Raw genomic sequence first — 27,354 nt, forward strand, 5'->3', positions numbered from 1 at the left:
GTAGGTTCTTCTAGTTATTTCATTACATGCTGCAGATAAGCAACAAAAATATAATACTTGCCCTATTATCTTACCTCAAATATTTTTATAAATGGTAATTTTGAATGCATATATGTAAAGACATTTTAATATGTATTTTTCATAATATATTTTGAAATATGCTGTAATTTTTGCAGATGCATTTTGAAAGTTTAGCAGATATGTGCAGATATGAGATGTCTATACACATGCCCATAAAAAAGGCAGTTAAAATCTGACTTCCATTTTCTGTAGTTGTAAATTATCTTTGGATACACTATACCATCGATGTTTCAAGTACTATTGTACAATCAGTTTAATCTTTGGCACTGTCAGTGCCACCATTTACTACTGTACTCTAAATCTAAGTACTAAAGTACGGCCAGTATAATCTTTATTGCTGTCAGCAGACTTTATGAGGTGTTGGGTGACTGGAAAGATCTGTTTCTGTACAAGGTTGGGAGGGTAATTATGATATGTGAAGGCCCCAATGAGACCCTCTGCATATTCAGAGGGGGCCCGCCCTTCACTACAGGTACAACGGCCATGGGTGACTGGGCTGTATGGAAAGGGCTTCTTGGTGTGGAGTGGAGAGCAGCCGTCAAAGTTGAAGGTATTGTTTGTGGTTGGTAGATTTGATATGGACGGAGGTTCTGATTTAGTCATCTTAGAGGTGCAGGTCAACATTGAGGAAGGTGGCTTAATAGGCTGAGTAGGACCAAGCAAAGGGAATGGGGGAGATGATGTTGAGGTTCTGGAGGAATGTGGATAGGGTGTCCTTACACTCAGTCCAGATCAGTAAAAGATGTCATCAGTGAATCTGAACCAGGTAAGGGGTTTGGGATTCTCAGTGTTGAGGAAGGATTCCTCTAAATGGCCAACGAATAGGTTGGCATAGGATGGTTTCCATATGGGTGCCCATAGCTGTACCCCGAATTTGTTTGTAAGTAATGCCTTCAAAGAAGAAGTAGTTGTGGGTGAGGATATAGTTGGTCAGAGATTCTCTCAGTAGTGGCACAGTAACTGACCACAATGGGGCATCCTAGGTTGTTGGGTTTATGGACTTTAGGAAGCATGCAGGAGGTATGAGAGTGGGTAGCGTTAGTGGTGAGGAGAGAGATGGACTCTGGGAGGGGTTCTGAGATGGGCTTAAGGATTTGAGGAGAGACTGGAGATCCTTAATGGGATCACTGTGGGACAGTTTGTAGCTGCATGAATCTGACAGCTGGTGGAGCCCTTCTGCCAGGTAATCCATGTGGTTCAAAACAACAGTGGTGGTGCCTTTGTCAGCAGGTAGGATTATAAGATCGGTATCCATTTTTAGAAGGTGGATTACGGATCTTTCTGCAGCTGTAAGGTTAGTGTGCATGTTGAGGGATTTGGGGACTGATGGTGAGGCAAGATTCAAGATTTAGAATTTCTGGAAAGTTAACAGGGGGTGATTTGAGAGCAGTGTGGGTGGATCACAGTTGGATGGAGGAGTGAACTGAGTCAGGCAGGGTTCAACTTTGGTCTTTGGTTGAGATCGTTTGGACAGTTGGTGGCGAGTAAGTGTTTCCTCCGTAGAGACTGGGAGAAAAAGAGAAGATCTTTAACAAGTCCTGCATGATTGAACTTGGAGGTGGGGCAAAAGGTGAGGCCTTTAGAAAGGACTGATACTTTCGCGGGGCTAAGGCTTTTGGAGGAAATGTTCGTGACTGTGTTAAGGGTCTGTTTAAGTTCTGGATTATGTGTGGTGGTGGGAGAGAGTTTGGAGGGTGGGGTAAATGTAGCATGTCTACGACCATAGGGTTTGAAGCTTTGAGGGGATGTGGGGGCAATTTGGAGGTTGTTCTAGAGGTGGTGGACAGTGCTACTCTTAGACGGGAGTAGGAAGTGAGCAGGTTGGAGAGATTTTTGAGGTGGCGTTGTGCGTGTTGCTCTAGTTCCTGGAGGGCAAGAGTTCAATGTGTGTCATGACATCAGAAATTTGGCATTGCATAGTCAGAGAATTTTAAAGATGGAGAGAAGGTATTGCAAGAATGTATAGTCCTAACTAATATGGTTTTGCAGGATTATGTTGGTGAGGGTTAAGGTTTGGCAGAATGTGAACAGATGGATGTCATTGTGGAAATAAGGGTGACAGCCAGAGATAGTAATTTGATGGAAGGCCATTTGGGGGATTCTATGAGTCATGCAACCCTCCCCCCCCCCCCCCCCCTCTCTCTCTCCAGCCCCCCCCCCCCTCCACACACACACACAAACACGCCAAATGTGAAGTGGCTTCTTATGTTACAAATATGGTACACAGGAACGTTCTCGCAATTGATATTCCACTAATGACAGCCATCCGCAGCACTTCTTATAACTTACCAACCAGTAATTAAAGCCAGATTGTAGGCCACTTCCTTTGATGACAAATGGTTTCAATTTATGACTGTTATGTTGTGATTAGGAACTATTTATACTAACTAGACATGTTCCTGAGTTAATATTTAGACCCACACACAATGTGACTATTGTTGAAATTCATAGCAGGAAAATTGTTGGGCATCCTGGCATCAGATAGGAATGAAACTTAACATATATTGTGATAAATTACGAAAAGCGTCAGTTTCCATGTATTGCGAGCCATAAATCTGTTGATAGTCACCTGCTATCCTCAGATTTATGACATTATTGCTCAGGCCCCAATAAAATGGCAAATTTAGGTGTATTTTGTATAAAAGAACATAATTTTAATGTTATTTGTTCTTGTGTCATTTAAGGCTCGTCAGTCAAATTGTATGTGTCATGGCAGCACAATGTCACACAGTAACAGTATAGTGTGGTAAAAGTTGAATATTGTCAAAATGCTATTGGTCAGTCACATATCTTGCAAAAAGTCATACAGATTGACATTGTAACTACTAACTATCTGAGCTTTTTTGCAGTGGATGCAGTAAATGTAACCACTGACTGTGTGTCATGACATTTGAGTGGTCAAAAAGCACAGAATGGAAAATCCAGTATGGAATATTAATAACAATAATAATAATATGAATTAAGGTAGATTGCTAGTAACTAACATAAAGAAGTTGGACAAAAATATGAAAACACCAGAAACCCAATACATTACCATGCCTAAGTCAGTGTTGGAAAGCTGTTGGCATTCAAAGCAGGTACCAGTCATCTTGGAATGGATGAATACAGATCCTGTAGGGTTTTCAAAGGAGTGTATACCATTCTTCCTAGAAAATAGTAGCAAGTTCAATTAGCGATGATGGAGATCTTAGCAATCGTGCATCCTTTTCTCCAAAGTAGACCACAAAGGCTCTTAGTATTAAGATCTGCTGATTGTGGTGGCAGGGGAGATGTGACAATTCATTCTTGCTCTCACAAAACCAGCCCTAGATGATGCGAGCTGTGTGAACAGGAACCCTCTTGTCTTGGAACACTGCATCACTATTGGGGAACAAACATTGCACCACGGGATAGACCTGATCGGCCAAAATGGTCAGATAATCATCGGCAGTAATAAGGTCTTGCAGAGTAACCGCGACGACCGTAGAATATCGTGATATGTCCACCCGATCACTGAGTGCCCACCGTCTTTCACTCTTGGGATGTAAACAACTCAGCCAGAAGTTGGAAACAGCGTGAAATAAGACACGTCTGACCAAATTATTTTCTTCTATTGCACCACAGTCCAGGTTTTGTGGGTTTGACACCTAATTTTCGTGTTGTTGGCATGTGCATCTCCGAAGAGTGATTTTTAGATTCCAGCTTGCTATGCAATTCCCTGTTTCCAGAGCTCCGTTTGGGTTTTGGTGCTGACAGGGTTTGCAAGTGCAATATTCTGTTCTGCAGTGACTTTCACAGCTGTTGTTGTCTTATTTTTCATCACATTTTTCTTCAGTTACTGTCTGTCATAATCAAACAACGAGCACTTTTATCCGTATTGTAGCTTAGTGGATAATCTTTTTGCTGCTTTCCCCGTATGTATTATAAGTCCTTGAAATGGTGCTTCTGAAAACATCAAACACTTAGACTGCCTTAGCTATGGGAGTACCCACTAAACCAGCACCGACAATTCTGCTACATTCGAATTCACTTAGCTCAGACATAATACAGTCACAACTACACAAAACATTCTTCTGACTGCAACTGATACATGCAATGTATTGGGGTATTGCACAAGTGCCATTTGTGCTAGTGTACAAAGACCGCAACTTTCAGGTTTGGCTAGCATATGCTCAAGCGAGCATTTCTCGTGGTGTGTCCATATTTTTGCCAGAACCCATGTAGAAGAGGTGTTGAGCAACAGACAGGCACATTTAGCAATAGACTGAGTTATCGAACAAAGCCCTTCTTCAGATTTAGGCCTTATAATCTTACCTGCTAACAAAGGCTCCATCACTGTCATTATGAACTGCACAAATTACCTGGCTGAGGGGCTCCGCCTGCTGTCAGACGTGTCTGCCTACAAGTCCTGCCACAGTGACATCATTCTTGAAATCCAATTTGATGTGTTCCCCCTCAAATCCTAGCTCCATCCCATAACATCTCCTCTGCCTCATTCCTCATCCCCACTACTTCCCACACAGCTAACTTCTACATGCTTCCTAAAACCTTAAACCCAAGTGGCTGTGACACACCATTCTGGTTGGGATATTGCAGCTTCACTGTGCTTGTGGAGCAACACCTTCAGCTTGTTACCCATAACCTATCCTTGTATGTGAAATATGGCTAACCATTCCTGTACTAACTTTCAACAGTGCCTGTCCTTTTACCATTCAGTGCCCTGCTCATCATTGTGAATGCCACCTCCATCTATACTAACATCCCCACTGTCTGTGGCCATGCCATCACTGAACACTACCTTTCCTAATGCCCAACTGATGCCAAACGTGCCATCCCCTTCCTGGTCATCTCGACTGTCTGTATCCTTTCCCACAATTTCTTCTCCTTTAAAGGTATCAGAAAAACAAAGGAAGCTGCAGTGTAACCGCACTGCACCTTCCTGTATCAACCTATTCGTGGGCCATCTAGTGGAAACCGTCCTACCCACCAAGAGTCCCAAAACGCTTGTGTGATTCTGATTCATTGATGGCATTTTCATTACCTGGACTGGGGCGAAAACACTGTACTCATAGTCTTCGATAACCTCAACACCTTCTTCCCCATTTGCTTCTTCACCTGGTTCTCCTAAGTCCAACGAACCACATTCCTTGTTGAATACCTCCACCTCACAGATGGCCTGTTCACATCAAACCTAACGAACACCGACAATACTTCCATTCCAACAGCTGCCACTCATTCCACACCAAAAAGTCTCCGAATATTCCAAGGGTCTCGCGGATTCGCATGCGTAAATTATTCTCCACACCTCAGCATGGCAATTTGTGTGCAATACTTGGTCTGTTATTCTGTGCGAGCTTCTTCATCTCCCAGTACGTACTGCAACCTACATCCTTCTGACTCTGCTTAGTGTATTCATCTCTTGGTCTCCCTCTACGATTTTTACCCTCCACGCTCCCCTCCAATGCTAAATTTGTGATCCCTTGATGCCTCAGAACATGTCCTACCAACCGGTCCCTTCTTCTAGTCAAGTTGTGCCACGAACTCTCTCTTCTCCCCAGTTCTATTCTCTACCTCCTCATTAGTTATCTGATCTACCCATCTAATCTTCAGCATTCTTCTGTAGCACCACATTTCGAAAGCTTCTATTCTCTTCCTGTCCAAACTAATTATCATCCACGTGTCACTTCCATACATGGCTACACTCCATACAAATACTTTCAGAGACGACTTCCTGACACTTAAATCTATACTCGATGTTAACAAATTTCTCTTCTTCAGAAACACTTTCCTTGCCATTGCCAGTCTACATTTTGTATCTTCTCTACTTCGACCATCATCAGTTATTTTGCTCCCCAAATAGCAAAACTCCTTTACTACTTTAAGTGTCTCATTTCCTAATCTAATTCCTTCAGCATCACCCGACTTAATTCGACTACATTCCATTATACTCGTTTTGCTTTTGTTGATGTTCATCTTATATCCTCCTTTCAAGACACTGTCCATTCCGTTCAGCTGCTCTTCCAGGTCCTTTGCTGTCTCTGACAGAATTACTATGTCACCGGCGAACCTCAAGGTTTTTATTTCTTCTCCATGGATTTTAATACCTACTCTGAATTTTTCTTTTGTTTCCTTTACTGCTTGCTCAATATACAGATTGAATAACATCGGGGAGAGGCTACAACCCTGTCTCATTCTTTCCCAACCACTGCTTCCCTTTCATGCCCCTCGACTCTTTATAACTGCCATCTGGTTTCTGTACAAATTGTAAATAGCCTTTCGCTCCCTGTATTTTACCCCTTCCACCTTCAGAATTTGAAAGAGAGTATTCCAGTCAACATTGTTAAAAGCTTTCTCTAAGCCTACAAATGCTAGAAATGTAGGTTTGCCTTTCCTTAATCTTTCTTCTAAGATAAGTCGTAAGGCCAGTATTGCCTCACGTGTTCCAATATTTCTATGGAATCCAAACTGATCTTCCCCGAGGTCGGCTTCTACCAGTTTTTCCATTTGTCTGTAAAGAATTAGTGTTAGTATTTTGCAGCTGAGACTTATTAAACTGATAGTTCGGTAATTTTCATATCTGTCAATACCTGCTTTCTTTGGGATTGGAGTTATTATATTCTTCTTAAAGTCTGAGGGTGTGTCATATATCTTGCTCACCAAATGGTAGAATTTTGTCAGAACTGGCTCTCCCAAGGCCGTCAGTAGTTCTAATGGAATGTTTCTTGGCCTTACTGCAATCGAACACTATCTTTCCAGACGCGCTATGGATTCCAAACCAACAACCTCCTTCCTAGTCTCCATGACCAACTATATCCTCACCCACAATTACTTCTCCTTTGAAGGCATTACCTACAAACAAATCCGCGGTACGGCTTTGGGCACCCGCATGGCACCATCCTATGCTAACCTATTCATGGGCCATCTAGAGGAATCCTTCTTAAAAACCCAGAATCCTAAACCCGTCACCTGGTTCAGATTCACTGATGACGTCTTTGCTATCTGGATTGAAGGTGAGGACACCTTATTCACATTCCTCCAGAAGCTCAACAACTTCTCCCCCATTTGCTTCACCTGGTCCTACTCAACCCAACAAGCCACCTTCCTAGATGTTTACCTCCACCTCAGAGATGGCTACATCAGTACCTCCGTCCATATCAAACCTACTAACCACCAGCAATACCTCCACTTTGACAGCTGCCACCCATTCCATACCAAGAAGTCCCTTACAGCCTAGCCACCTGTGGTTGTCACAACTGCAGTGACAAGCAGTCCCTCTCAAAATATACTGAGGCTCTCACTGCTTCACTGACCACAGTTATCCTCTCATCCTTGTACAAAAACAAATCTCCCATGCCTTATCTTTCCAGTCTCCCGCCATCTCCCAAAGTCCCACAATCCAGCCACAGAGGAGCATTCCCGTCGTAACTCAGTACCATCCGGGACTGGAGCAACTGAATTGCATTCTCTACCAGGGTTTCAATTACCTCTTGTCATGCCCTGAAATGAGAAATGTCCTGCCCACTATCCTTCCCACCCCTCCTACTGTGATATTCCGCCGTCCACCGAACCTACGCAATATACTCGTCCATCCTTACACAATCCCTGCTCCCAATCCCTTACCTCATGGCTCATACCCCTGTAATAGACCTAGATGCAAGACCTGTCCCATACATCCTCCTACCACCACCTACTCCAGTCCGGTCACTAACATCACCTATCCCATCAAAGGCAGGGCTACCTGTGAAACCAGTCATGTGATTTACAAGCTAAGCTGCAACCGCTGTGCTGCATTCTATGTAGGCATGATAACCAACAAGCTCTCTGTCTGCATGAACGGCTACTGACAAACTGTTACCAAAAAAACAAGTGGACCACCCTGTAGCTAACATGCTGCCAAACACGCACACAGGCACACAACTGCAGTGTGTGTGTGTGTGTGTGTGTGTGTCATCTATTGTTAACGAAGGCCTTACTGGCTGAAAGCTTTATTTATGACTGTCTTTTTGTTGTGCCTATCTGCAACTCAGCACCTCTGCTGTATGGTGAATAGCAACATCCCTTTTCATAATATTGATAACAGCAATCAAATAGAAATACCCAATCTAAAAAACAAGAGATGACAGAAAGAACAATGAGAAGATGACAGGGGAGACACTGGGAACAACTTAAGTTTGACAAAAGTGAAATAGGCACTTAGGCAGGCTAGACATTGCATCACAGTAGTCTCGATGTCAGATGGCACGGTTACAATGAACTGGACGACTGTACCAAACACGTTTGATGATTTCTTCAAAAATCTATATACTGCAGCTAAGGAAACAAACACTCTGATAACAGACTGTGAGGATGACTGCATTCCAAACAGTGCTACCAGAAGTTCAAGAAAAAGAACACAAGATGTAGGACACTTACAGAAATAAAGAGGAAGATGAAAATGGGCCACAAAACTCACTGGGAGACTGAATGCTGCCTTCAGCTGTAAATAGTTCAAATAATAAGGTTTACCTCATGAGTAATGGAAAGATGCATGGTGGCTGCAAGAAGGGACAGAACAACTAATACATCTATAAGAGGAAAGACAGGAGTTGGGGATGTGATAGTGACTAGTGAAATTGAAATGGATTTGGGTTGGGGTTGGGAATACAGGGAGATGAAGTGGCGGGATATAGACGATGGACAGTCTGTGTCGGATTCTTTGTGATAATGAAAGGCCTCTAATGGAAGATGAATGGAGAACGTAAAATAAACAAGCATGACAAACTTGGATGCACAAAGCCGAAGATGGTAATTTATGGAGAAGTCTGAACGTAGCCTGTATCCAGCAGTGAATGACAAATGGCTCTAATAATGATGATGATATTGTTGATAATGATGATATTCAGTAAATATGTTGCTAAAACTTTTGTTTCCTTTACTGCTCGCTCAGTATACAGATTGAATACCATCAGGGAGAGGCTACAACACTGTCTCACTCCCTTCCCAACCACTGCTTCCCTTTCATGCCCCTCGACTCTTATAACTGCCATCTGGTTTCTGTACAAATTGTAAATAGCCTATTCACTCCCTGTATTTTACCCCTGCCACCTTCAAAATTTGAAAGAGAGTATTCCAGTCAACATTTGTCAAAAGCTTTCTCTAAGTCTACATACGCGAGAAATGTGGGTTTTGCCTTTCCTTAATCTATTTTGTAAAATATTTTACCATACAGTAAAGCTGCATGGTCTCGGGAAAAATTACGGCTGTAGTTTCCCCTTGCTTTCAGCTGTTCGCAGTACCAGCACAGCAAGGCCGTTTTGGTTTGTGTTACAAGGCCAGATCAGTCAATCATCTAGACTGTTGCCCCTGTAACTACTGAAAAGGCTGCTGCCCCTCTTCAGGAACCACACATTTGTCTGGTGTCTCAACAGATACCCCTCCATTGTGGTTGCACCTACGGTACTGCCATCTGTATCGCTGAGGCCTGCAAGCCTCCCCACCATGGTTCATGGGGATATATATATATATATATATATATATATATATATATATATATATATATATATATATATATATATATATAAAGAAAGATGATGAAACTTACCAAACAAAAGCGCTGGCAGGTCGATAGACACACAAACAAACACAAACATACACACAAAATTCTAGCTTTCGCAACCAATGGTTGCCTCGTCAGGAAAGAGGGAAGGAGAAGGAAAGACAAAAGGATATGGGTTTTAAGGGAGAGGGTAAGGAGTCATTCCAATCCCGGGAGCGGAAAGACTTACCTTAGGGGGAAAAAAGGACAGGTATACACTCGCACACACACACATATCCATCCACACATACACAGACACAAGCAGACAGGCCTTTACAAATGTCTGCTTGTGTCTGTGTATGTGTGGATGGATATGTGTGTGTGTGCGAGTGTATACCTGTCCTTTTTTCCCCCTAAGGTAAGTCTTTCCGCTCCCGGGATTGGAATGACTCCTTACCCTCTCCCTTAAAACCCATATCCTTTTGTCTTTCCTTCTCCTTCCCTCTTTCCTGACGAGGCAACCATTGGTTGCGAAAGCTAGAATTTTGTGTGTATGTTTGTGTTTGTTTGTGTGTCTATCGACCTGCCAGCGCTTTTGTTTGGTAAGTTTCATCATCTTTCTTTTTAGATATATTTTTCCCACGTGGAATGTTTCCCTCTATATATATATATATATATATATATAATGGAAGGAAACATTCCACGTGGGAAAAATTATATATAAAAACAAAGATGAGGTGACTTACCGAACAAAAGCGCTGGCAGGTCGATAGACACACAAACAAACACAAACACACACACAAAATTCAAGCTTTCGCAACAAACTGTTGCCTCATCAGGAAAGAGGGAAGGAGAGGGGAAGACGAAAGGAAGTGGGTTTTAAGGGAGAGGGTAAGGAGTCATTCCAATCCCGGGAGCGGAAAGACTTACCTTAGGGGGAAAAAAGGACAGGTATACACTCGCACACACGCACATATCCATCCACACATACAGACACAAGCAGACATATTTAAAGACCAATATGTCTGCTTGTGTCTGTATGTGTGGATGGATATGTGCGTGTGTGCGAGTGTATACCTGTCCTTTTTTCCCCCTAAGGTAAGTCATTCCGCTCCCGGGATTGGAATGACTCCTTACCCTCTCCCTTAAAACCCACTTCCTTTCGTCTTCCCCTCTCCTTCCCTCTTTCCTGATGAGGCAACAGTTTGTTGCGAAAGCTTGAATTTTGTGTGTGTGTTTGTGTTTGTTTGTGTGTCTATCGACCTGCCAGCGCTTTTGTTCGGTAAGTCACCTCATCTTTGTTTTTTTATATATATATATATATATATATAATGGAAGGAAACATTCCACGTGGGAAAAATTATATATAAAAACAAAGATGAGGTGACTTACCGAACAAAAGCGCTGGCAGGTCGATAGACACACAAACAAACACAAACATACACACAAAATTCAAGCTTTCGCAACAAACTGTTGCCTCATCAGGAAAGAGGGAAGGAGAGGGGAAGACGAAAGGAAGTGGGTTTTAAGGGAGAGGGTAAGGAGTCATTCCAATCCCGGGAGCGGAATGACTTACCTTAGGGGGAAAAAAGGACAGGTATACACTCGCACACACGCACATATCCATCCACACATACAGACACAAGCAGACATATTTAAAGACAAAGAGTTTGGGCAGAGATGTCAGTCGAGGCAGAAGTGTAGAGGCAAAGAAGTTGTTGAGAGACAGGTGAGGTATGAGTGACGGCAACTTGAAATTAGCGGAGATTGAGGCCTGGCGGATGACGAGAAGAGAGGATATACTGAAGGGCAAGTTCCCATCTCCGGAGTTCGGATAGGTTGGTGTTGGTGGGAAGTATCCAGATAACCCGGACGGTGTAACACTGTGCCAAGATGTGCTGGCCGTGCACCAAGGCATGTTTAGCCACAGGGTGATCCTCATTACCAACAAACACTGTCTGCCTGTGTCCATTCATGCGAATGGACAGTTTGTTGCTGGTCAAACAACAAACTGTCCATTCGCATGAATGGACACAGGCAGACAGTGTTTGTTGGTAATGAGGATCACCCTGTGGCTAAACATGCCTTGGTGCACGGCCAGCACATCTTGGCACAGTGTTACACCGTCCGGGTTATCTGGATACTTCCCACCAACACCAACCTATCCGAACTCCGGAGATGGGAACTTGCCCTTCAGTATATCCTCTCTTCTCGTCATCCGCCAGGCCTCAATCTCCGCTAATTTCAAGTTGCCGCCACTCATACCTCACCTGTCTCTCAACAACTTCTTTGCCTCTACACTTCTGCCTCAACTGACATCTCTGCCCAAACTCTTTGTCTTTAAATATGTCTGCTTGTGTCTGTATGTGTGGATGGATATGTGCGTGTGTACGAGTGTATACCTGTCCTTTTTTCCCCCTAAGGTAAGTCTTTCCGCTCCCGGGATTGGAATGACTCCTTACCCTCTCCTTTAAAACCCACTTCCTTTCGTCTTCCCCTCTCCTTCCCTCTTTCCTGATGAGGCAACAGTTTGTTGCGAAAGCTTGAATTTTGTGTGTATGTTTGTGTTTGTTTGTGTGTCTATCGACCTTCCAGCACTTTTGTTCGGTAAGTCACCTCATCTTTGTTTTTATATATATATATATATATATATATATATATATATATATATATATATATATATATATAATAAAGGGAAACATTCCACGTAGGAAAAATATATCTAAAAACAAAGATGATGTGACTTACCAAATGAAAGTCCTGGCAGGTCAACAGACACACAAACAAACACAAACATACACACAAAATTCAAGCTTTTGCAACAAACTGTTGCCTCATCAGGAAAGAGGGAAGGAGAGGGAAAGACGAAAGGATGTGGGTTTTAAGGGAGAGGGTAAGGAGTCATTCCAATCCCGGGAGCGGAAAGACTTACCTTAGGGGGGAAAAAAGGACGGGTATACACTCGCGCGCGCACACACACACACATCCATCCACACATATACAGACACAAGCAGACGTATTTAAAGACCAAGTCTGCTTGTGTCTGTATATGTGTGGATGGATATGTGTGTGTGGCGAGTGTATGCCCGTCCTTTTTTTCCCCCCTAAGGTAAGTCTTTCCGCTCCCGGGATTGGAATGACTCCTTACCCTCTCCCTTAAAACCCACATCCTTTCGTCTTTCCCTCTCCTTCCCTCTTTCTTGATGAGGCAACAGTTTGTTGCGAAAGCTTGAATTTTGTGTGTATGTTTGTGTTTGTTTGTGTGTCTGTCGACCTGCCAGCACTTTCATTTGGTAAGTCACATCATCTTTGTTTGAGTCTAAACATTGATCCGAGTAACTGATGCACCACAACAGAAGATCGTAAATACTGGTGCACACCTACTTCAGCTGCTGTCTTACATTTTGAGCAGGAATGTCGGAGGCAGAAAGATGAGCACCTGATCCTTCACCCTCTATTATTCGCAATCTGTGTGACTGTATGTTTCACGCTACATTTGATCTGCTAATCTGTCAAAGGCATCTCCATCACTGAATTGAGATGCAATAATGGAAATGCAGGAGAAAAATGAAAGCGCAGATAAAAGTATCAGTCGCTGTCAGTGGTGAAGGAGACACTTCTAGTGGTGGGTCAGTTGTGGTACTCCAAGGTGGGAATTATAGATGAACAAATTGGAGACTTTTATGTGTTTCTGGTGGGGTGGGCCAGGGTTTCAGTATGGGAGACAGGATGCAGGAATTTGGGGTTGCAGAGCATGAGAATTTTGCAAATGAATAGGAAGTAGTGCAAGGAGGTTTCGACCTGATTTATATGGTTTTGCAGAACTTTGTTCGTGAAAGCTGTTGACTAATGAAATTTGAGCGGCTAGAGGTCGCTGTGGAAGGAGGGCTGCCGCCAGAGCATCTGGACGTGACAGTGGCCGCGTGTGGGTTTTTTGTTCTTCTGCCGAAGGACGTAGTCCAAAAGCTGAACATTACTGGTATATTTCCCCTGTGCCCCTCTGTGATTCAACACCACCTCTATATTTTGAGTAGCTGTCTACTTTTCTCATATTGTTCTCCAGAAATACGTTGTTATGACATGTAGCATGTTTTGTAAGTACTGAAAATAGCAGTTACCAGTAAAAACGTGAATTTCTAATTATCCTTGTTTTTTGCTTACCTGTGCAGTCTGCATTAACCCAAATAATCAGGACCTGCAAAAGCAGAAAAGTTTCAGGAGGAAGACGAAGAATCAGGGACTTGCTATATTTTATTGTGTCCTGAGAGTTTTAATTGTAGAGACTAGATGACATGGAGTTTGGTTCTTGCTGTTTTATTATTATTATTATTATTATTATTGTTATTGAAACTGCACTCTAACCTTGTAAATCTTCCTTCCAGCTCTAAACCCGCTGTCTTGCACGGCATACAAGAACACAAATGCAGTGAGCCAGCAGGCGGAAGTCAAAATAGATGTGGATGGCAGTGGTCCGCTAAAGCCGTTCCCAGTAACATGTCATTTCTATGGTGAGTACATAGAAGGGTAGATTGATTATGTCCTTTTTTCAGTTTGGAGCAAATATTTGTTGACCCACATTACATGTGAACATCTGCAGTGTTGGTTAACCACTTCTGCATTGTGGACTGATTTACTTGCATGAAACTACACTAACAAGCCAAAACATTATGCCCATTGCCCACCGCGATATCGATTGCCATCTGGTGGCATTGTGAGTACGTTAAATGGTAACAAAAGTATGTAAGCAGAGAAGACACGAACGAGGGACCACTCTAATGGAGATAAGTGCTGCTAAGGGGGAAATTCATTGAGATAAGTGACTTTGACCAAGGACAGATTATCATTACACAGAGCCTGTGTACGAGTATCTCGAAAACAGCATCTCGGCCAAAAGAGCACAGTTCTGGTGCCCACACAAGTGTTTCAGAGCACATCGTACATTAACGAACGTGAAGCTCCGCGGCAGACCACCCCTCACATGTTGACCCGACAACATCGTCAATTAAGATTGCAGTGGTACAGGATCGTAGGGATTCAACTGTCCATCAATGGAAACGTGTCAGCTCTTTGGGTGAATCACATTTTTGCTGCACTAGGTTGGCGGTTATCTCCACAGACGCTATCATCGAGGTGAACAGTGGCTAATGTGCAGCACGCCATGGATGCAGGCTGGAAGGAGCGGTATTATGCTATGGGTGACATTCTACTGTGTTTGCTGGTGACCTGTGGTAGTAATTGAAGACACACTGACAGCTGTGAACCACCTGCACCCTTTCGTGCTTGATGTCTTCCAGATGCCAATCTCGTATTTCAGTAGTATATTTCTCCTTGTGTCGGAGCCACAACTGTGCTACAGTGGTTTCAGGAACATTATAGTGGATACAAATTCATGTTTAGGTGACCAAATTCACCTTACACAAGTCCTATGGAATCCATCAGAGTCGCTATCGGGCACCTTCACCGCATACGCAAATCAGCAGCTCATTATTTACGCGAACTACATGATCTGTGCATAGACGTCTAATGGCACATACCTCCACAAACCTACCAGCAAACTGTTGGATCCCAGATACTCAGAATTGGTGATGTATTTCGTTTTAAAGAAAGACAAACTAGCCATTTAGCAGGTGGTCATAATGTTTTGGCTCATCAGTGCATGTTCCTCCTGAGGCCATCATTTAGATGACTCCATTTTGAATTGGTTTATGAACTTTAGGTTTTTCCTCTTTTATCACTTGATGTCTTCCTCATTGCTAATGTAATTTATTACTGTATAGAATTCTGCTTGGAGACTGCAGGTTTTGTTCTGTTAAATGTAAGGCCTACTGGCTGAATTCCATGCATCTGGCAGTTATTGTGCAGCAGATATTGTTGTAATTACAGTCTCTGTTATTGATATTTGCGTCACACAGTGCATACAGAAGATCTTTGATTACTGCTGTGTTCCCTAGTTCAACTTACAATGCTTTTCTTTGGTCTCCGGCAGTCAGTTATTGACATCCTATGACTGTTGGGATCATGTGTCATAGACATTCCTAGTGTTTCAAAGATATTGGAACTTTTCTTTGTTGCATTCTGTTAAGTAACTCTTCTTGCCTTCTGTAAATAGACACAGGGGTTCATTTGCTAACGAAGGTGTTAGAAAAGGGACAGAAGGTTGCTTTCTTACTAGACTGTAGTACTCAACCTTGTAGTAATGCAACAAATTCTGCCACAATCATTTTGTGCCACTGATACGCTTGAATCTTCAGAAGGGGCTCTTCCCCAAACTGTGCAAGAAGCCTCCTCCAAAATTTCCGCAGCATCGGTGCCTCCTTTTGCGAGAAGCTTCAAAATTACGCGCTGTGCAATGAACTCGTGCACCTCTAGCTCGCACACAGTGGCCTGACTACAGTGGTCGTATCACACAAACTGCAGCATCAAATTGCTCTTCCAGACGTCCGCACCGACATCCTGTCAAGGTTGCACCCATATCCGTCTACTACCACAGCCTCCAGGTTTAACTTCAAGTTCATAGTTAATATCCTTATACAGAATTGACAGTCACTGTAATTTTATTTCGGAGCAGGTGAATTTTGAATTTCTCTGTAGTAATGGTTTCATTTCAATTCCACAGCTGACGGGCGTGTTGTGACAGAGGTGAGTCACAGCAACATGCAGATCACACCTGTAGACGGCTTCCAGGCACCGGGCAGTTTCGTCCAGCCGATACACTATGACGCCGACATGGATCAGCTGATCGCACTCGTCAACCGATCCCAGTCTTGTCAGCAGTCCCTGATGTACCAGTGTCGCAATTCTAGGCTCTTCAATGCAAATTGTAAGTGTGTAGTCATTGTGAAATGTGCTCAGCGTACGTTCTATCTTTTAAGTTCTTGCCTTAGGGGTGACTTAGTCATATAAAAATTGCTATTTGCTACAGAATTTAAGGTGGTAGTGAAATACTCAGGAGAGTTACTGGTAAGTCTGCGGCACTGGCAGACTTTCCTTAGCTTGTAACTCCTAAAGACATCTTTTTGGAACCAACACGTACATTTTACAACTTATGTGCCACACAAGATCAAATTGGACTCCTGTAGCTTAACTCTTTGACTGTTGTGGACGATTTAACTCATCATAATCTGCTGCCCTCCAGGTGCTGAGGACATGTGTTTAAACATGCCCTCTGGGCTTTATTTAAGCGCTGTTGATGTGGTTTTACGTGTCCTGTTCCACCAATTCTTCCACTGTTGCAGATGAGTTACTTCCCTACCTCGGCGAATAAAAAAGTTTTGAGTAGTTATCATACGTGCCAAAAAATAATCTTGTATTGATATCTTGAACTTCGTATCAAATATGAATAAGATTGTTGTGACCACATAATTCCTAATATGCAGGTCTATCCATCGATATTTCATACACAAAAATGGACAAGCAAAGTCTGTGCAATGGGTTTTTGTCTTTGCAAACTCTTTAAAATTTTGTGCAATGGTTTACTTATATTTGATGCAACAAAGTAACTGTGATGAATGACAAAAAGAAATTCAGTCCTGCATTGAGAAAAGGTATCAGACTGTAAGATGTGCAAAAATAAAAAAAATTCAGTTATTAGGTCTTAAAAATCGAATGATATGTAGTAAAAGCAGCCAGCAAGTTCACATGGGCATAAATGGCACACCACGTGTGACCATATACTGCATATAAAAACCAGTAACTTGACAATGAAATGATATAGCATTCTGCTCTTAATTTTAAATAAAATTTTGACACTATATCTACATTTTATACACAGCAGTGTACAGGTTGCAGTGTGGGAATTTTCTTATTTGAAACATGCACCACACAGCAACCGTTATTCATTGTTGTGTGTGCTTGAGTGCATTTGGAAGTGCAGGACCTGCGTTTTTAAGATTGGTTTACTGTAGTAGCAATTGTACAGTGAACAAAAGGCGAGGATGTGCCTCTTTGCTTGCTGTCATTTGCTGCTCGCTTCTCGAATTGCTGTTTGGTCATCATGACCCAGTTTGCATTCAGGGAAGAGTTGAATAACATACCTGCAGATTGTGTTCCTGATCAAATTTTATTTTTATGTGGATTGAGATGTTCATGGGTACTGGTAATTGTGCAGAAAAAGAAACCGCTATCTTTAAGAACCACCATGACACTAGAAAACATTGAGAACGTAAGAGTGGCGATTTTGAATTCCCCCAAGTGGGTTGCCCACAAACATTCAGTGCTCTTGTAAATTCTGGTCACCCAGTAAGATGAATTCTTCATGAAGACATCAGATTTCATTCATAAAAACTGACATTGGTGCACACACTTAATCCATGTGATTTTGTTTCATGAAAAAATATGTGTGAAGCCTTGATCGAGAACCTGCCTCATGACGCCCTCTTGTTCTTCAGCAACAAGGCACATTTTTATTTGTATGGTTGTGTGAATAAACAAAACATGTGACACTGGAGAGGCACGAATCGCCAAAAACTTCAGAATCAGTGCCGTCTGAGTGTTAAATCCAGATGACTGAGGAAATTTTGCTTCCCGAACTTTAAGAAATAGATATGGGGAATGTCCTTTTCCAACAAGATGTCGCCACGGTTCACACAGCATGAACATCAGTGACGTCCTTGCGCGAACACTTTCCTGACCGTCTTACCTCTTTGAGGGGGTGATCTTCAGTGCCCAGCATGCTGTCATATTGGCCCCTTGCAATGTATTCTTATGGGGCTATTTTAAATTCTTGGTGTATACCAGTTGTCCATGTACCCTAAGTGAGCTGTGGAACAGTATTTGTGCTGCCATTGCCAATTTAGACAGAGACATGGTGGACAAAGCAGACTGAAACTTCAGATTTTGATCCTCCAAATGCATTGAGCAGAACTGAGGCTGCCTTCAAGATATCATTTTCAAAACCTATTGAAATAAAACTTTAAATATGTCTCTAAGTAAAGAAAAGAGAATAAAAATGATTTTTTTAGTACTTTCTGTTTTATGATTTTTCTTACATAAGGAAGTTCCCATGTAACACCCTGTATGAGCTAAAATCATACATACACAAAGTTTACACCGTGTGTTTTTACTGCTGCAAACCATTCAAAATATCACACAGTGCTTTGTTTAATTTGATGCAGCACAGTAACTAATATGAGTAATGAAAAGAAATTCAGTCCTTTATCAAGTGGATATCAGTCTAGGATGTGCAGACATCGTATTGTTTCACTGAATAGATATCTTACAATTGGATGATGCGTAGTTCGTTGGTACATGAATGTCACCTCTCAGCACAGTTAGCAGCATTAGGCAAGCAGTAGTGTGACAACAAAACCACACTCAGTACAGAATGCAGGGGGCACATCTGCAGCAGTCAAAGGGTTAATGCAATCTAGATCATGTGAATCGAGTGTGACTTCTCATGACATTGCTACATATCAGGTTACTGCTAGATAGGTTTGTGGCAGGTTCTATCAAAATGTGGGTATTACATAAATCGTATGTGAACTTGAATGGGAACGTTTGGAGGGAATAAGACATTCCTTTTGGGAAGCACTATTGAGAAACTTCAGAGAACCGACATTTTTGACAAAGTGCTGAATGCCGCTACTGCCATAGCCACCGAAGTACTTCTTGCGTAAGAACGGTGAAGAAAAGAGAGAGAAAGTGTGGCTTGTACGGATGTGTATAGGCTGTCATTTTTCTCCCACTTCATTCGCGACAGTAACAGGAAAGGGCGTGACTAGCAATTGTACAAGGTGACCTCCACCATGTGCCGTATAGTGGCTTGCGGAGTACATACGTGTTTAGACGGTGTCACAATGAAATCACTAACCATTTACAGCTACGTTGATGTAAGAGGCTAGTTTACTGTGTATCTGTGCTTGGCCTGTTGAGTTGTGGATCTGACATGCAGTTTACCCACAGATTTCGAGAACCTCATTTGTGGTGTCTGTTTCAAATCATATTCTACGCAAGGATTAGGAACGTGGGAATTAAGAGAAGTTTTCTATTTTGAACTGTGTCCTCTTCCTCCTCACACCATAAATCTATGCAGTCTGAAGCAAGTGGTCCTAACAATAGACTTTCGCACGGGGAGGGATATTTGAACATAGATTGTGGTTTTTTTGCTCGTGGTGTATTTCCTACCTGATCAACGTCTATTCACTTTAAAACACTATCAGCATTTACAACTCTCCTGCCTAACTACTTCTTACAGGCAGTAAGGGATTTCATGTTGTACTTATGTGGCAATACCAAGATGATTGCTGCTGACTTCTCTTAGTTCTTCAGCAATGTTGATTTTGAACTGATCACTGGATACACATTAATTTTAAGGTTCGTTATTATATATTTTGCATGTATTGTGCTTGTACCAGTCATTATTTCTATAGCTACTTCTTGGTAGCATTTTATTCCCTACAGGTGATTTTATTCCCTACAGATGAGTACATAAAACATTCGAGTCGTGTACTTGTGATGTCACTCTTGAGAATCCCACCAGTAGAAGCTCTCTTGTTTTTTATTATTTTTTGGATTCTATATTCGTTATCAAATTGAAAAGTTATTGACAAATATTATATCATAATTTATTAATTAATAGAAGATTTTTATTTTTAATTGCTAATAACATGAATGTGAGTATTCAAAATAAATTAATATTTGATACAAAATGTTAGAAAAGTCTAATTGTTAAATGAAAAAATTATATCAATAATAGTGTTCATTCTCTGGAGATAAATCAGTATTTACTTTTCTAGCTATAAAAACTCGATTACTTTACAAATGAGTTACTGCATTAAATAATGTAAGGAAAAGATAAGATTTCTAGTCACTCTAAAGACGACATGTCGAGTAGCAGACAGGCACAATGAAAAGACACTTTTGGCAAAAGAGTTTTTCAGAAAATGAAACACACACACACACACACACACACACACACACACACACACACACACACACACACACACACTGCACCGGTCATGTGTGCGAGAGATATGCTTACTTGTGTGAATTAATGTATTTGTGTGTACTTTGCTGAAGAAGACTTTGACCAAAAGGGGTGTGTGTGTGTGTGTGTCCTTTACGGTGAGCAGCAATCTATCTTTTCATTATATTACTAAACTAAAAAATTGTTATTGTTATTCAAAACTGTGATTCAGCAATTGTTAATTTGCATTTCAATTTCGTAATAAATATGGAATTGGAATTAAAATTAAAGTATAAATAAAAAATTTTGATCCAGTATAAGGTTTGAACACTACACATTCAGCTTTTAATACAATCAAAGTGTTTTGTACTTAACAGCACTTGAAAACTTCAGAGTTGATTATTTTGAGTGTTTTTAGGAATTGCATGTTCCCGTGTTAGCGAATTGATGCCCTGGCACTTGCCTCCAAATCTTGGTGGTATGAAAAATTGAAGAGGGCCAATACTTACGATTGTTGTATGTGGTATTCCTCAGTCCTCGATGTTTTGCGCAGTCACCATGTATTTCCTGTTGTTTTATTTGTAAATTTTGTTCCCGTGTTTTTCAGCACAAACGGACAGGTTTGAACCCTACTCTTGGTGGGTGTCCCGGAGCAATCAGAAGATGGACTACTGGGCAGGAGCTGTTCCGGGTTCACGCAAGTGCGCCTGTGGGATAATGGGGACGTGTGCTGACCCGACTAAGTGGTGCAACTGTGACGCAGGTAGGGGGTTCACTAGATGACCAGCTGCAGCATTTCTGGACCTGCCGGTAAAGGTTATGACACACACAAACTGTCAAGAACACATCAACTTTGAGCATGTAACATCCCCCTATGGTCTCCACAGTTTTTATGTTGCCAGATTTGGTCACTTTGCTATCCGTAATGCTCTTGCAGGAAAAATAAGAAACTTACTGTTACGTTGGAGAACAAGTCAGAGCTACACTCAGGCAATAATAGTTCAGCGAGAAGCTTGGAACATTTTTATAAACTTAAGTTGATTCACTTTAGTAAATACTTTTGACCAGTTTATTCACTTTAGCAAATACTCTTGACAAAACTGGAGTGTAAATTAAATACACTGTCTGTCCTGCACATTATCGAAATTACAGTAGCCGTGCCATCTCAAATAATCTGTGCAGTAAGTGAACCAGCATATATGCTTTCCACCATTGCAGACTCGGAAGCGTGAGTGTCTGGTGACAAGCGATAATGTCAACAGCTGCTACTGTGCTACTTGTGGTAATTGTTATGTACATAGACTACATTTAATATGTCAGTGTTGCAAACTATATATGTGTTGGGGGGGGGGGGGGGGGGATTCGTTTTTGCAATGTATAGATGGAGTTGGCCTTGACAAATACTGTCTCTAATGTTTTATCTGATGCCTAGCTTGCTTTGTTTCTCATCAAAAACAAAAGTTTTTTAAACTAAAATTTTTTGTGCTCTCTTGATAAAGCAATCACAAATAACTCTAGTGCAACATTTGAGTAATGACACATCCTATAGCACTTATCACATTGGGACACACATGTTGGCCTTGTCTTGCTTGCTCCTTTACTTCGTGCCTCCTCTGCTCTGGTGGCTCTCTGCTACATATACCAACAACACTTCTTAGTCACTACTGGACTAATAGCTATTCTTCATGTTTTTTAGTTCCTGTTGACAATGTTGAATAGAATACAGATTTAAAAAATATAGGGTGGACGCTATCTGACGGCTTCGTAGAATGTGTGTGAAACTATCGAAAAGAAATAAATTTCTACCTGCACGTATCACAGGTTGCCATGTTGTTGTTGTTTTTTTTTAAACTTTTCCTTTTGTCTTTTAGCAAGCAGATGGTCTAGTGGCAAGGCATTGGACTTGCATTTGAGTGGACAGTTGTTCAGAATCCTTATCAAGACTCCAGATTTAATGTTTGTGTAGTTTTGCCAAATTGTTTATAACAGATGCTAATGCCCTTGCCCATCAATACAAACTTGTTCTCTGTCTGCAATCATTTGTCATCAGTGGATGTTGATCAATAATCTTCTGTCTCTACTTATGTCCTGAACATTTGTTGTCCACCACAGACAAAACCTTATAAATGTTTTGACTTAACTGGCTCAAGATGGAATATCAAAATGCAAGTTTTTGACTGATTCTCTTCCTTAGCCTTCACCAAAGAACTGTCATTTGATTTACTCTCTTTTTGTAGTTCGTTGTCTTTCCACCAACCTGATTAAATTTTTTCATTGTTACGTCACAACTATGTCAAGAGCCCTGATTGTCAAGAGTGAAGAAATGCTGTGTGTCATTCTGCCACAGATATACACACAAGTTTTGTAAAGTTATTCCACACCCAATGTAACAGAGTTATATGGAGAAAATGATCATCAGTACAACATTTCAGGAACTTGTGGCTGATGTCTTCTGCAGCTGTGCTTTACAAGACTGTCTCACTTTGAGTAATAATGCTCCCTCACCCCCTAATGAGCCATGTTATTTCATGCTGTTTTAAAGCTGATAACTGTGTGGGCCAGTTAAACGTGTTGTGGGTGAAGAATCTGGAATAATGCTCTGGAATTTTACCATTTGCTTTGATTTGACTCAGGTTTCAAACATTGGCTAACTATGGTGTGAAAATGTTTTGCTACATACCATCGTGAAAACAATTCAACAAACACCCTAAGACAAGTAAAATTCACTGCTTAGCAGCAACAACGTTTCTGTTGCTAGGCTACACAATACATTATGCCTGACACAGTGCTTCCAAAGCATGGTAACAAGTGCAGTTTTTACACTTATGAAACAAAATTATGTTTCTCGTTCAGACAGGTACGCAGAATAAAAAGAACACACAGTATATATCACACAGTGTCCTGTTGCCGTATGAACCCGGAATATGTCATAAAATAAGGACCCATACTCTTCTTTATTTTTTATCATGTGTGAAATACTGTGATAAGTCAAACCATTATAACCGTGACATTGAATCTCCATTGACGTTGCAAGCATGTGACACAATAAGGAAAGTATATAAAAAAAGCTGAGAGGAATGAGAATCTGTGGCAGATGACAAGACTGCATTGTTGGTGGCACAAATGTTTCGGAGCAGGCTGTTCAGTGCACATTTTTTAAGACAAGGCTCTGTAGTGGTGACTTATCTGTGTTCCCATGTAAACCCAACAGCATCATTAATTACAAGTGCAGTGCATGCGGGATATCGTGATTAGACCATTCGTAAATGGAAATGTGTCTCCTGTTTGGATAAATCACATTCCTTGTCACACTAGGTCAACAGTCGTGTCCTGATATGCCACCATCCAGGGGAACAGCTGCTCGAAATTTGCACCGGGCCATGGATGCAGGCTCATGGGGGTAATAGGTATGCATGTGACAGCATGCATACCTAATATGTTCCAAAATGCCATGCGTAAAAACAGGATTTTCTAATGCTGATACCTCGGGTTCTACTGGTGATAAAAAGGTAGGGCCAAGTGTTTTGGATAATTCTTGGGCTAGGGACCATTTGCATGCCCAACAGTAGTATTGTCTTAGTGTCACTATCCTGCAGTACACATCAATGTATGACTATTACCCTCTTCCTCCTGATTAGCCAAATAGAGCAAATCAGTTGATTCTTTTTGCATTTGATGTTGACTACAGTGAGCTTGATGGAATTTATGGAGGTACCACAGACGGTTCCTCGGGAAACTCCACAAAAAGGTTTTCTTATTATATTTTTGTCTTCACCAGAGGAACAAAACACAGCCGAGGATTCCAAGACACCTGTGCACAGGAAGTGGCTGAAATTTTTACGCTATATTCCTAAGATCCTGATCTCGAACAACCTCGAAAATTTTCACGATATCCTTATCCATTTCAAGGTACAGAGGTTCAAAGTTGCCCTACTTCTACACATAAAATGCGATAAGAGACAAAATCTAAGTAATAACTGCAACAAATTGCTAAAATTTTTATGGCATATTCTCTAGGCATTTATCTAGAGGGGCTATCTCCCTCCTTTCAAAAATATTTATCTGCTATCAAGAAACAATCCAAGAAGTTGTTTTTTGGGTACCAAAACCCAGCTGTAGATTATGAGATGAATAAGTCCAGCAAATGGCAGTTTTTACAATGTATTCCTAAGATCTTGATCTCGAACAAGCTTGAAAATTTTTCCCATCTCTCGGTCCGTTTCCAAGATACAGAGGCACAAAGTTACCCTACTTTTACACATAAAATACGCCTTTAATATCTGGTATGAGGTGAAAATATAGTTTATAAAGTGACATAGTAAGGAGAAATATGCTGTCAAGTATCTCTTGTCATACGGGAACCCCACGTTTTAGTACTGAGTCCGCACGCAAAATTTTTTTTTGCACGTAAAGTCCGCTCTGAGATGTCAAATTTGTGTTACGTTATTTTAATTTCACATAAATAAACTATCAAAATTTTAGTGACCAATACATTTCTTTTCGTTTGACCTACATGCCCTGCTGTAGCAGTGAAAATAAAGGAACCTGCGGAAAAATACTGTTATTGGAGCAAAATGGGGTACCAGCCTGCCTCATTCTACCTTCCTCGGTACCTTCAAAAATTTTCACAAAAACTCTTATCGTGTGAATATATTTGTACATTTTTATGCTGAGAGAGAAGACACTGTCAGTGGCAAATACACAGTAAAGTAATAAATACTAGAATATAGTAGACAGTGATCATATTATAGAAAGAGCGAAGGAGACGATGGCAGTGTGCGAAAAAGAGAGGGATGTAGTGGCAGTGGAACATAGTTGACAGTGAAATGAAATGAAATGTCATGTGGCTAGGGCCTTCCCGTCGGGTAGACCGTTCGCCTGGTGCAGGTCTTTCGCGTTGACGCCACTTCGGCCACCTGCATGTCGATGGGGATGAAATGATGATGATTAGGACATCACAACACCCAGTCCCTGAGCGGAGAAAATCTCCAACCCAGCCGGGAATCGAACCCGGGCCCTTAGGGTTGACAGTCTGTCACACTGACCACTCAGCAACCGGGGGCGGACAGTTGACAGTGACAGAAAAAGAAGAGAGTGAAGGAGACTGTGCTAGAGGGGAAGGAGAAAGTAGAAGTGGGTGAGAGCCAGTGATAATGAGAGACAGCGTATACGAAAATGACAAAAGGAAGTGAGAGACAGTGACAGTGAGAAGAGACAATAGCAGTAAGAAGGAAGGAATGAGATATTAGCAGTAAGAGAGAGCAATAGGAAGACAGTTAGAGGAGACTAGCAATAGGACAGAACAAATGGGATTGTGACCGTGACACAGGACACAATGACAGAGACACTCAAAGAGGTAATGACAATGGGTTGAGTTAGGCTGAATGAGTGAGTGAGATAGGGCATCTGGGAGTGGACGGGTATGAGCAACTTACAGAAAAGCACTAGTGGGTGTGAGTGGGTTGCAGTGGGGGGAGCTTGTGGGAGTTTGAGGTGAGTTGCATGTTAAAAAAAGTGCGAGTATGTTCACACGCCAAAATTTATAAAGGTCCTGAGGAATGTAGCATGAGTCAGCTGGTACGCCATTTCTCGCTCACAGTCTTTTAAACAAAAAGGTGCATATTCACATCTTTGTGCTCTGATAGGAGCTTTTTTTCTGCTGGTATTATGCTACGAGGGATACTCATTTGAGCTTCCAGGGCCTGTGATAGTATAATCGAAGGCACTATGACAGCAGTGAATTACACTGAAATGCCAAAGAAACTGGTATTGACATGGGTATTCAAATACAGAGATATGTAAACAGGCAGAATACGGGGCTGCGGTTGGCAATGCCTGTGTAAGACAGCAAGTGTCTGGCACAGTTATTAGATCAGTTACTGCTGCTACAATGGCAGGTTATCAACATTTAAGTGAGTTTGAATGTGGTGTTAGAGTCGGCGCACGAGCAATGGGACACAGCATCTCCGAGGCAGCGATGAAGTGGGGATTTTCCCATACGACCATTTCGCAAGTATACCGTGAATATCTGAAATCCTGTAAAACATGAAATGTATGACTGCGGCCGGAAAAAGGCCCTCCAGGAACGCGACCAACGATGATTAAAGAAAATGATTGAATGTGACAGAAGTGCAACCCTTCTGCAAATTGCTGCATTATTTCAGTTTTGGGCCATCAACAAATGTCAGCATGTGAATCATTCTAAGAAACATCAATGATATGGGCTTTCAGAGCCGAAGCCCACTCGTGTACGCTTGATGACTGCACAACACAAAGCTTTACACCTCGTCTAGGCCTGTCAACACTGTCAGCAGGGCGTGCGCAGCTGGAGTGATAGGGGGACCCTTGATACGTCTAGATGCGACTGACAGGTGACACGTACATGAGCATCCTGTCTGATCCCCTGCATCCCTTTGTGTCCATTGTGCATTCCGACAGACTTGTGCACTTCCAGCAGGACAGTGTGACATCCCACACGTCCATAATTGCTGCAGAGTGGCTCCAGGAGCACTCTTCTGAGTTTTAAACACTTCCTATGGCCACCAAACTCCCCACACATGAACGTTATTGAGAATATCTGGAGTGCCTTGCAATGTGCTGCTCAGAAGAGATCTCTACCCTGTCGTACTCTTACAGATTTATGGACAGCCCTGCAGGATTCTTGGTGTCAGTTCCCTCCAGCACTACTTTAGACATTAGTCGAGTCGTGCCACATCGTGTTGTAGCACTTCTGCTGCTCGTGGGGGCCCTACATGATATTAAGCAGGTGTACTAGTTTCTTTGGTTCCTCAGTGTATGTGAAGATTATTGTGGCCCACCTTTATCTCTTCATGCTTGATGTCTTCCGTGACTGTAATGGCACTTTTCAGGAAGATAA

The 27,354-nt window shown here is 41.8% G+C and overlaps 1 protein-coding gene across 2 annotated transcripts in view; it reads left to right on the forward strand.

The window, feature by feature from the left end:
- LOC124552683 (neurexin-4) overlaps positions 1-27,354 on the forward strand; it is a 174,111-nt gene that overhangs the window by 95,933 nt on the left and 50,824 nt on the right. For both annotated transcript variants that reach the window (XM_047127004.1, XM_047127005.1), the window contains exons 12-14: positions 13,957-14,082; positions 16,191-16,394; positions 21,085-21,240. In XM_047127004.1, the coding sequence (XP_046982960.1) occupies positions 13,957-14,082; positions 16,191-16,394; positions 21,085-21,240 (486 nt within the window). The remainder of the gene's footprint in view (positions 1-13,956; positions 14,083-16,190; positions 16,395-21,084; positions 21,241-27,354) is intronic.

Source organism: Schistocerca americana, chromosome 10, assembly GCF_021461395.2.
Source record: "Schistocerca americana isolate TAMUIC-IGC-003095 chromosome 10, iqSchAmer2.1, whole genome shotgun sequence".
Taxonomy (NCBI): Eukaryota; Metazoa; Arthropoda; class Insecta; order Orthoptera; family Acrididae; genus Schistocerca; species Schistocerca americana.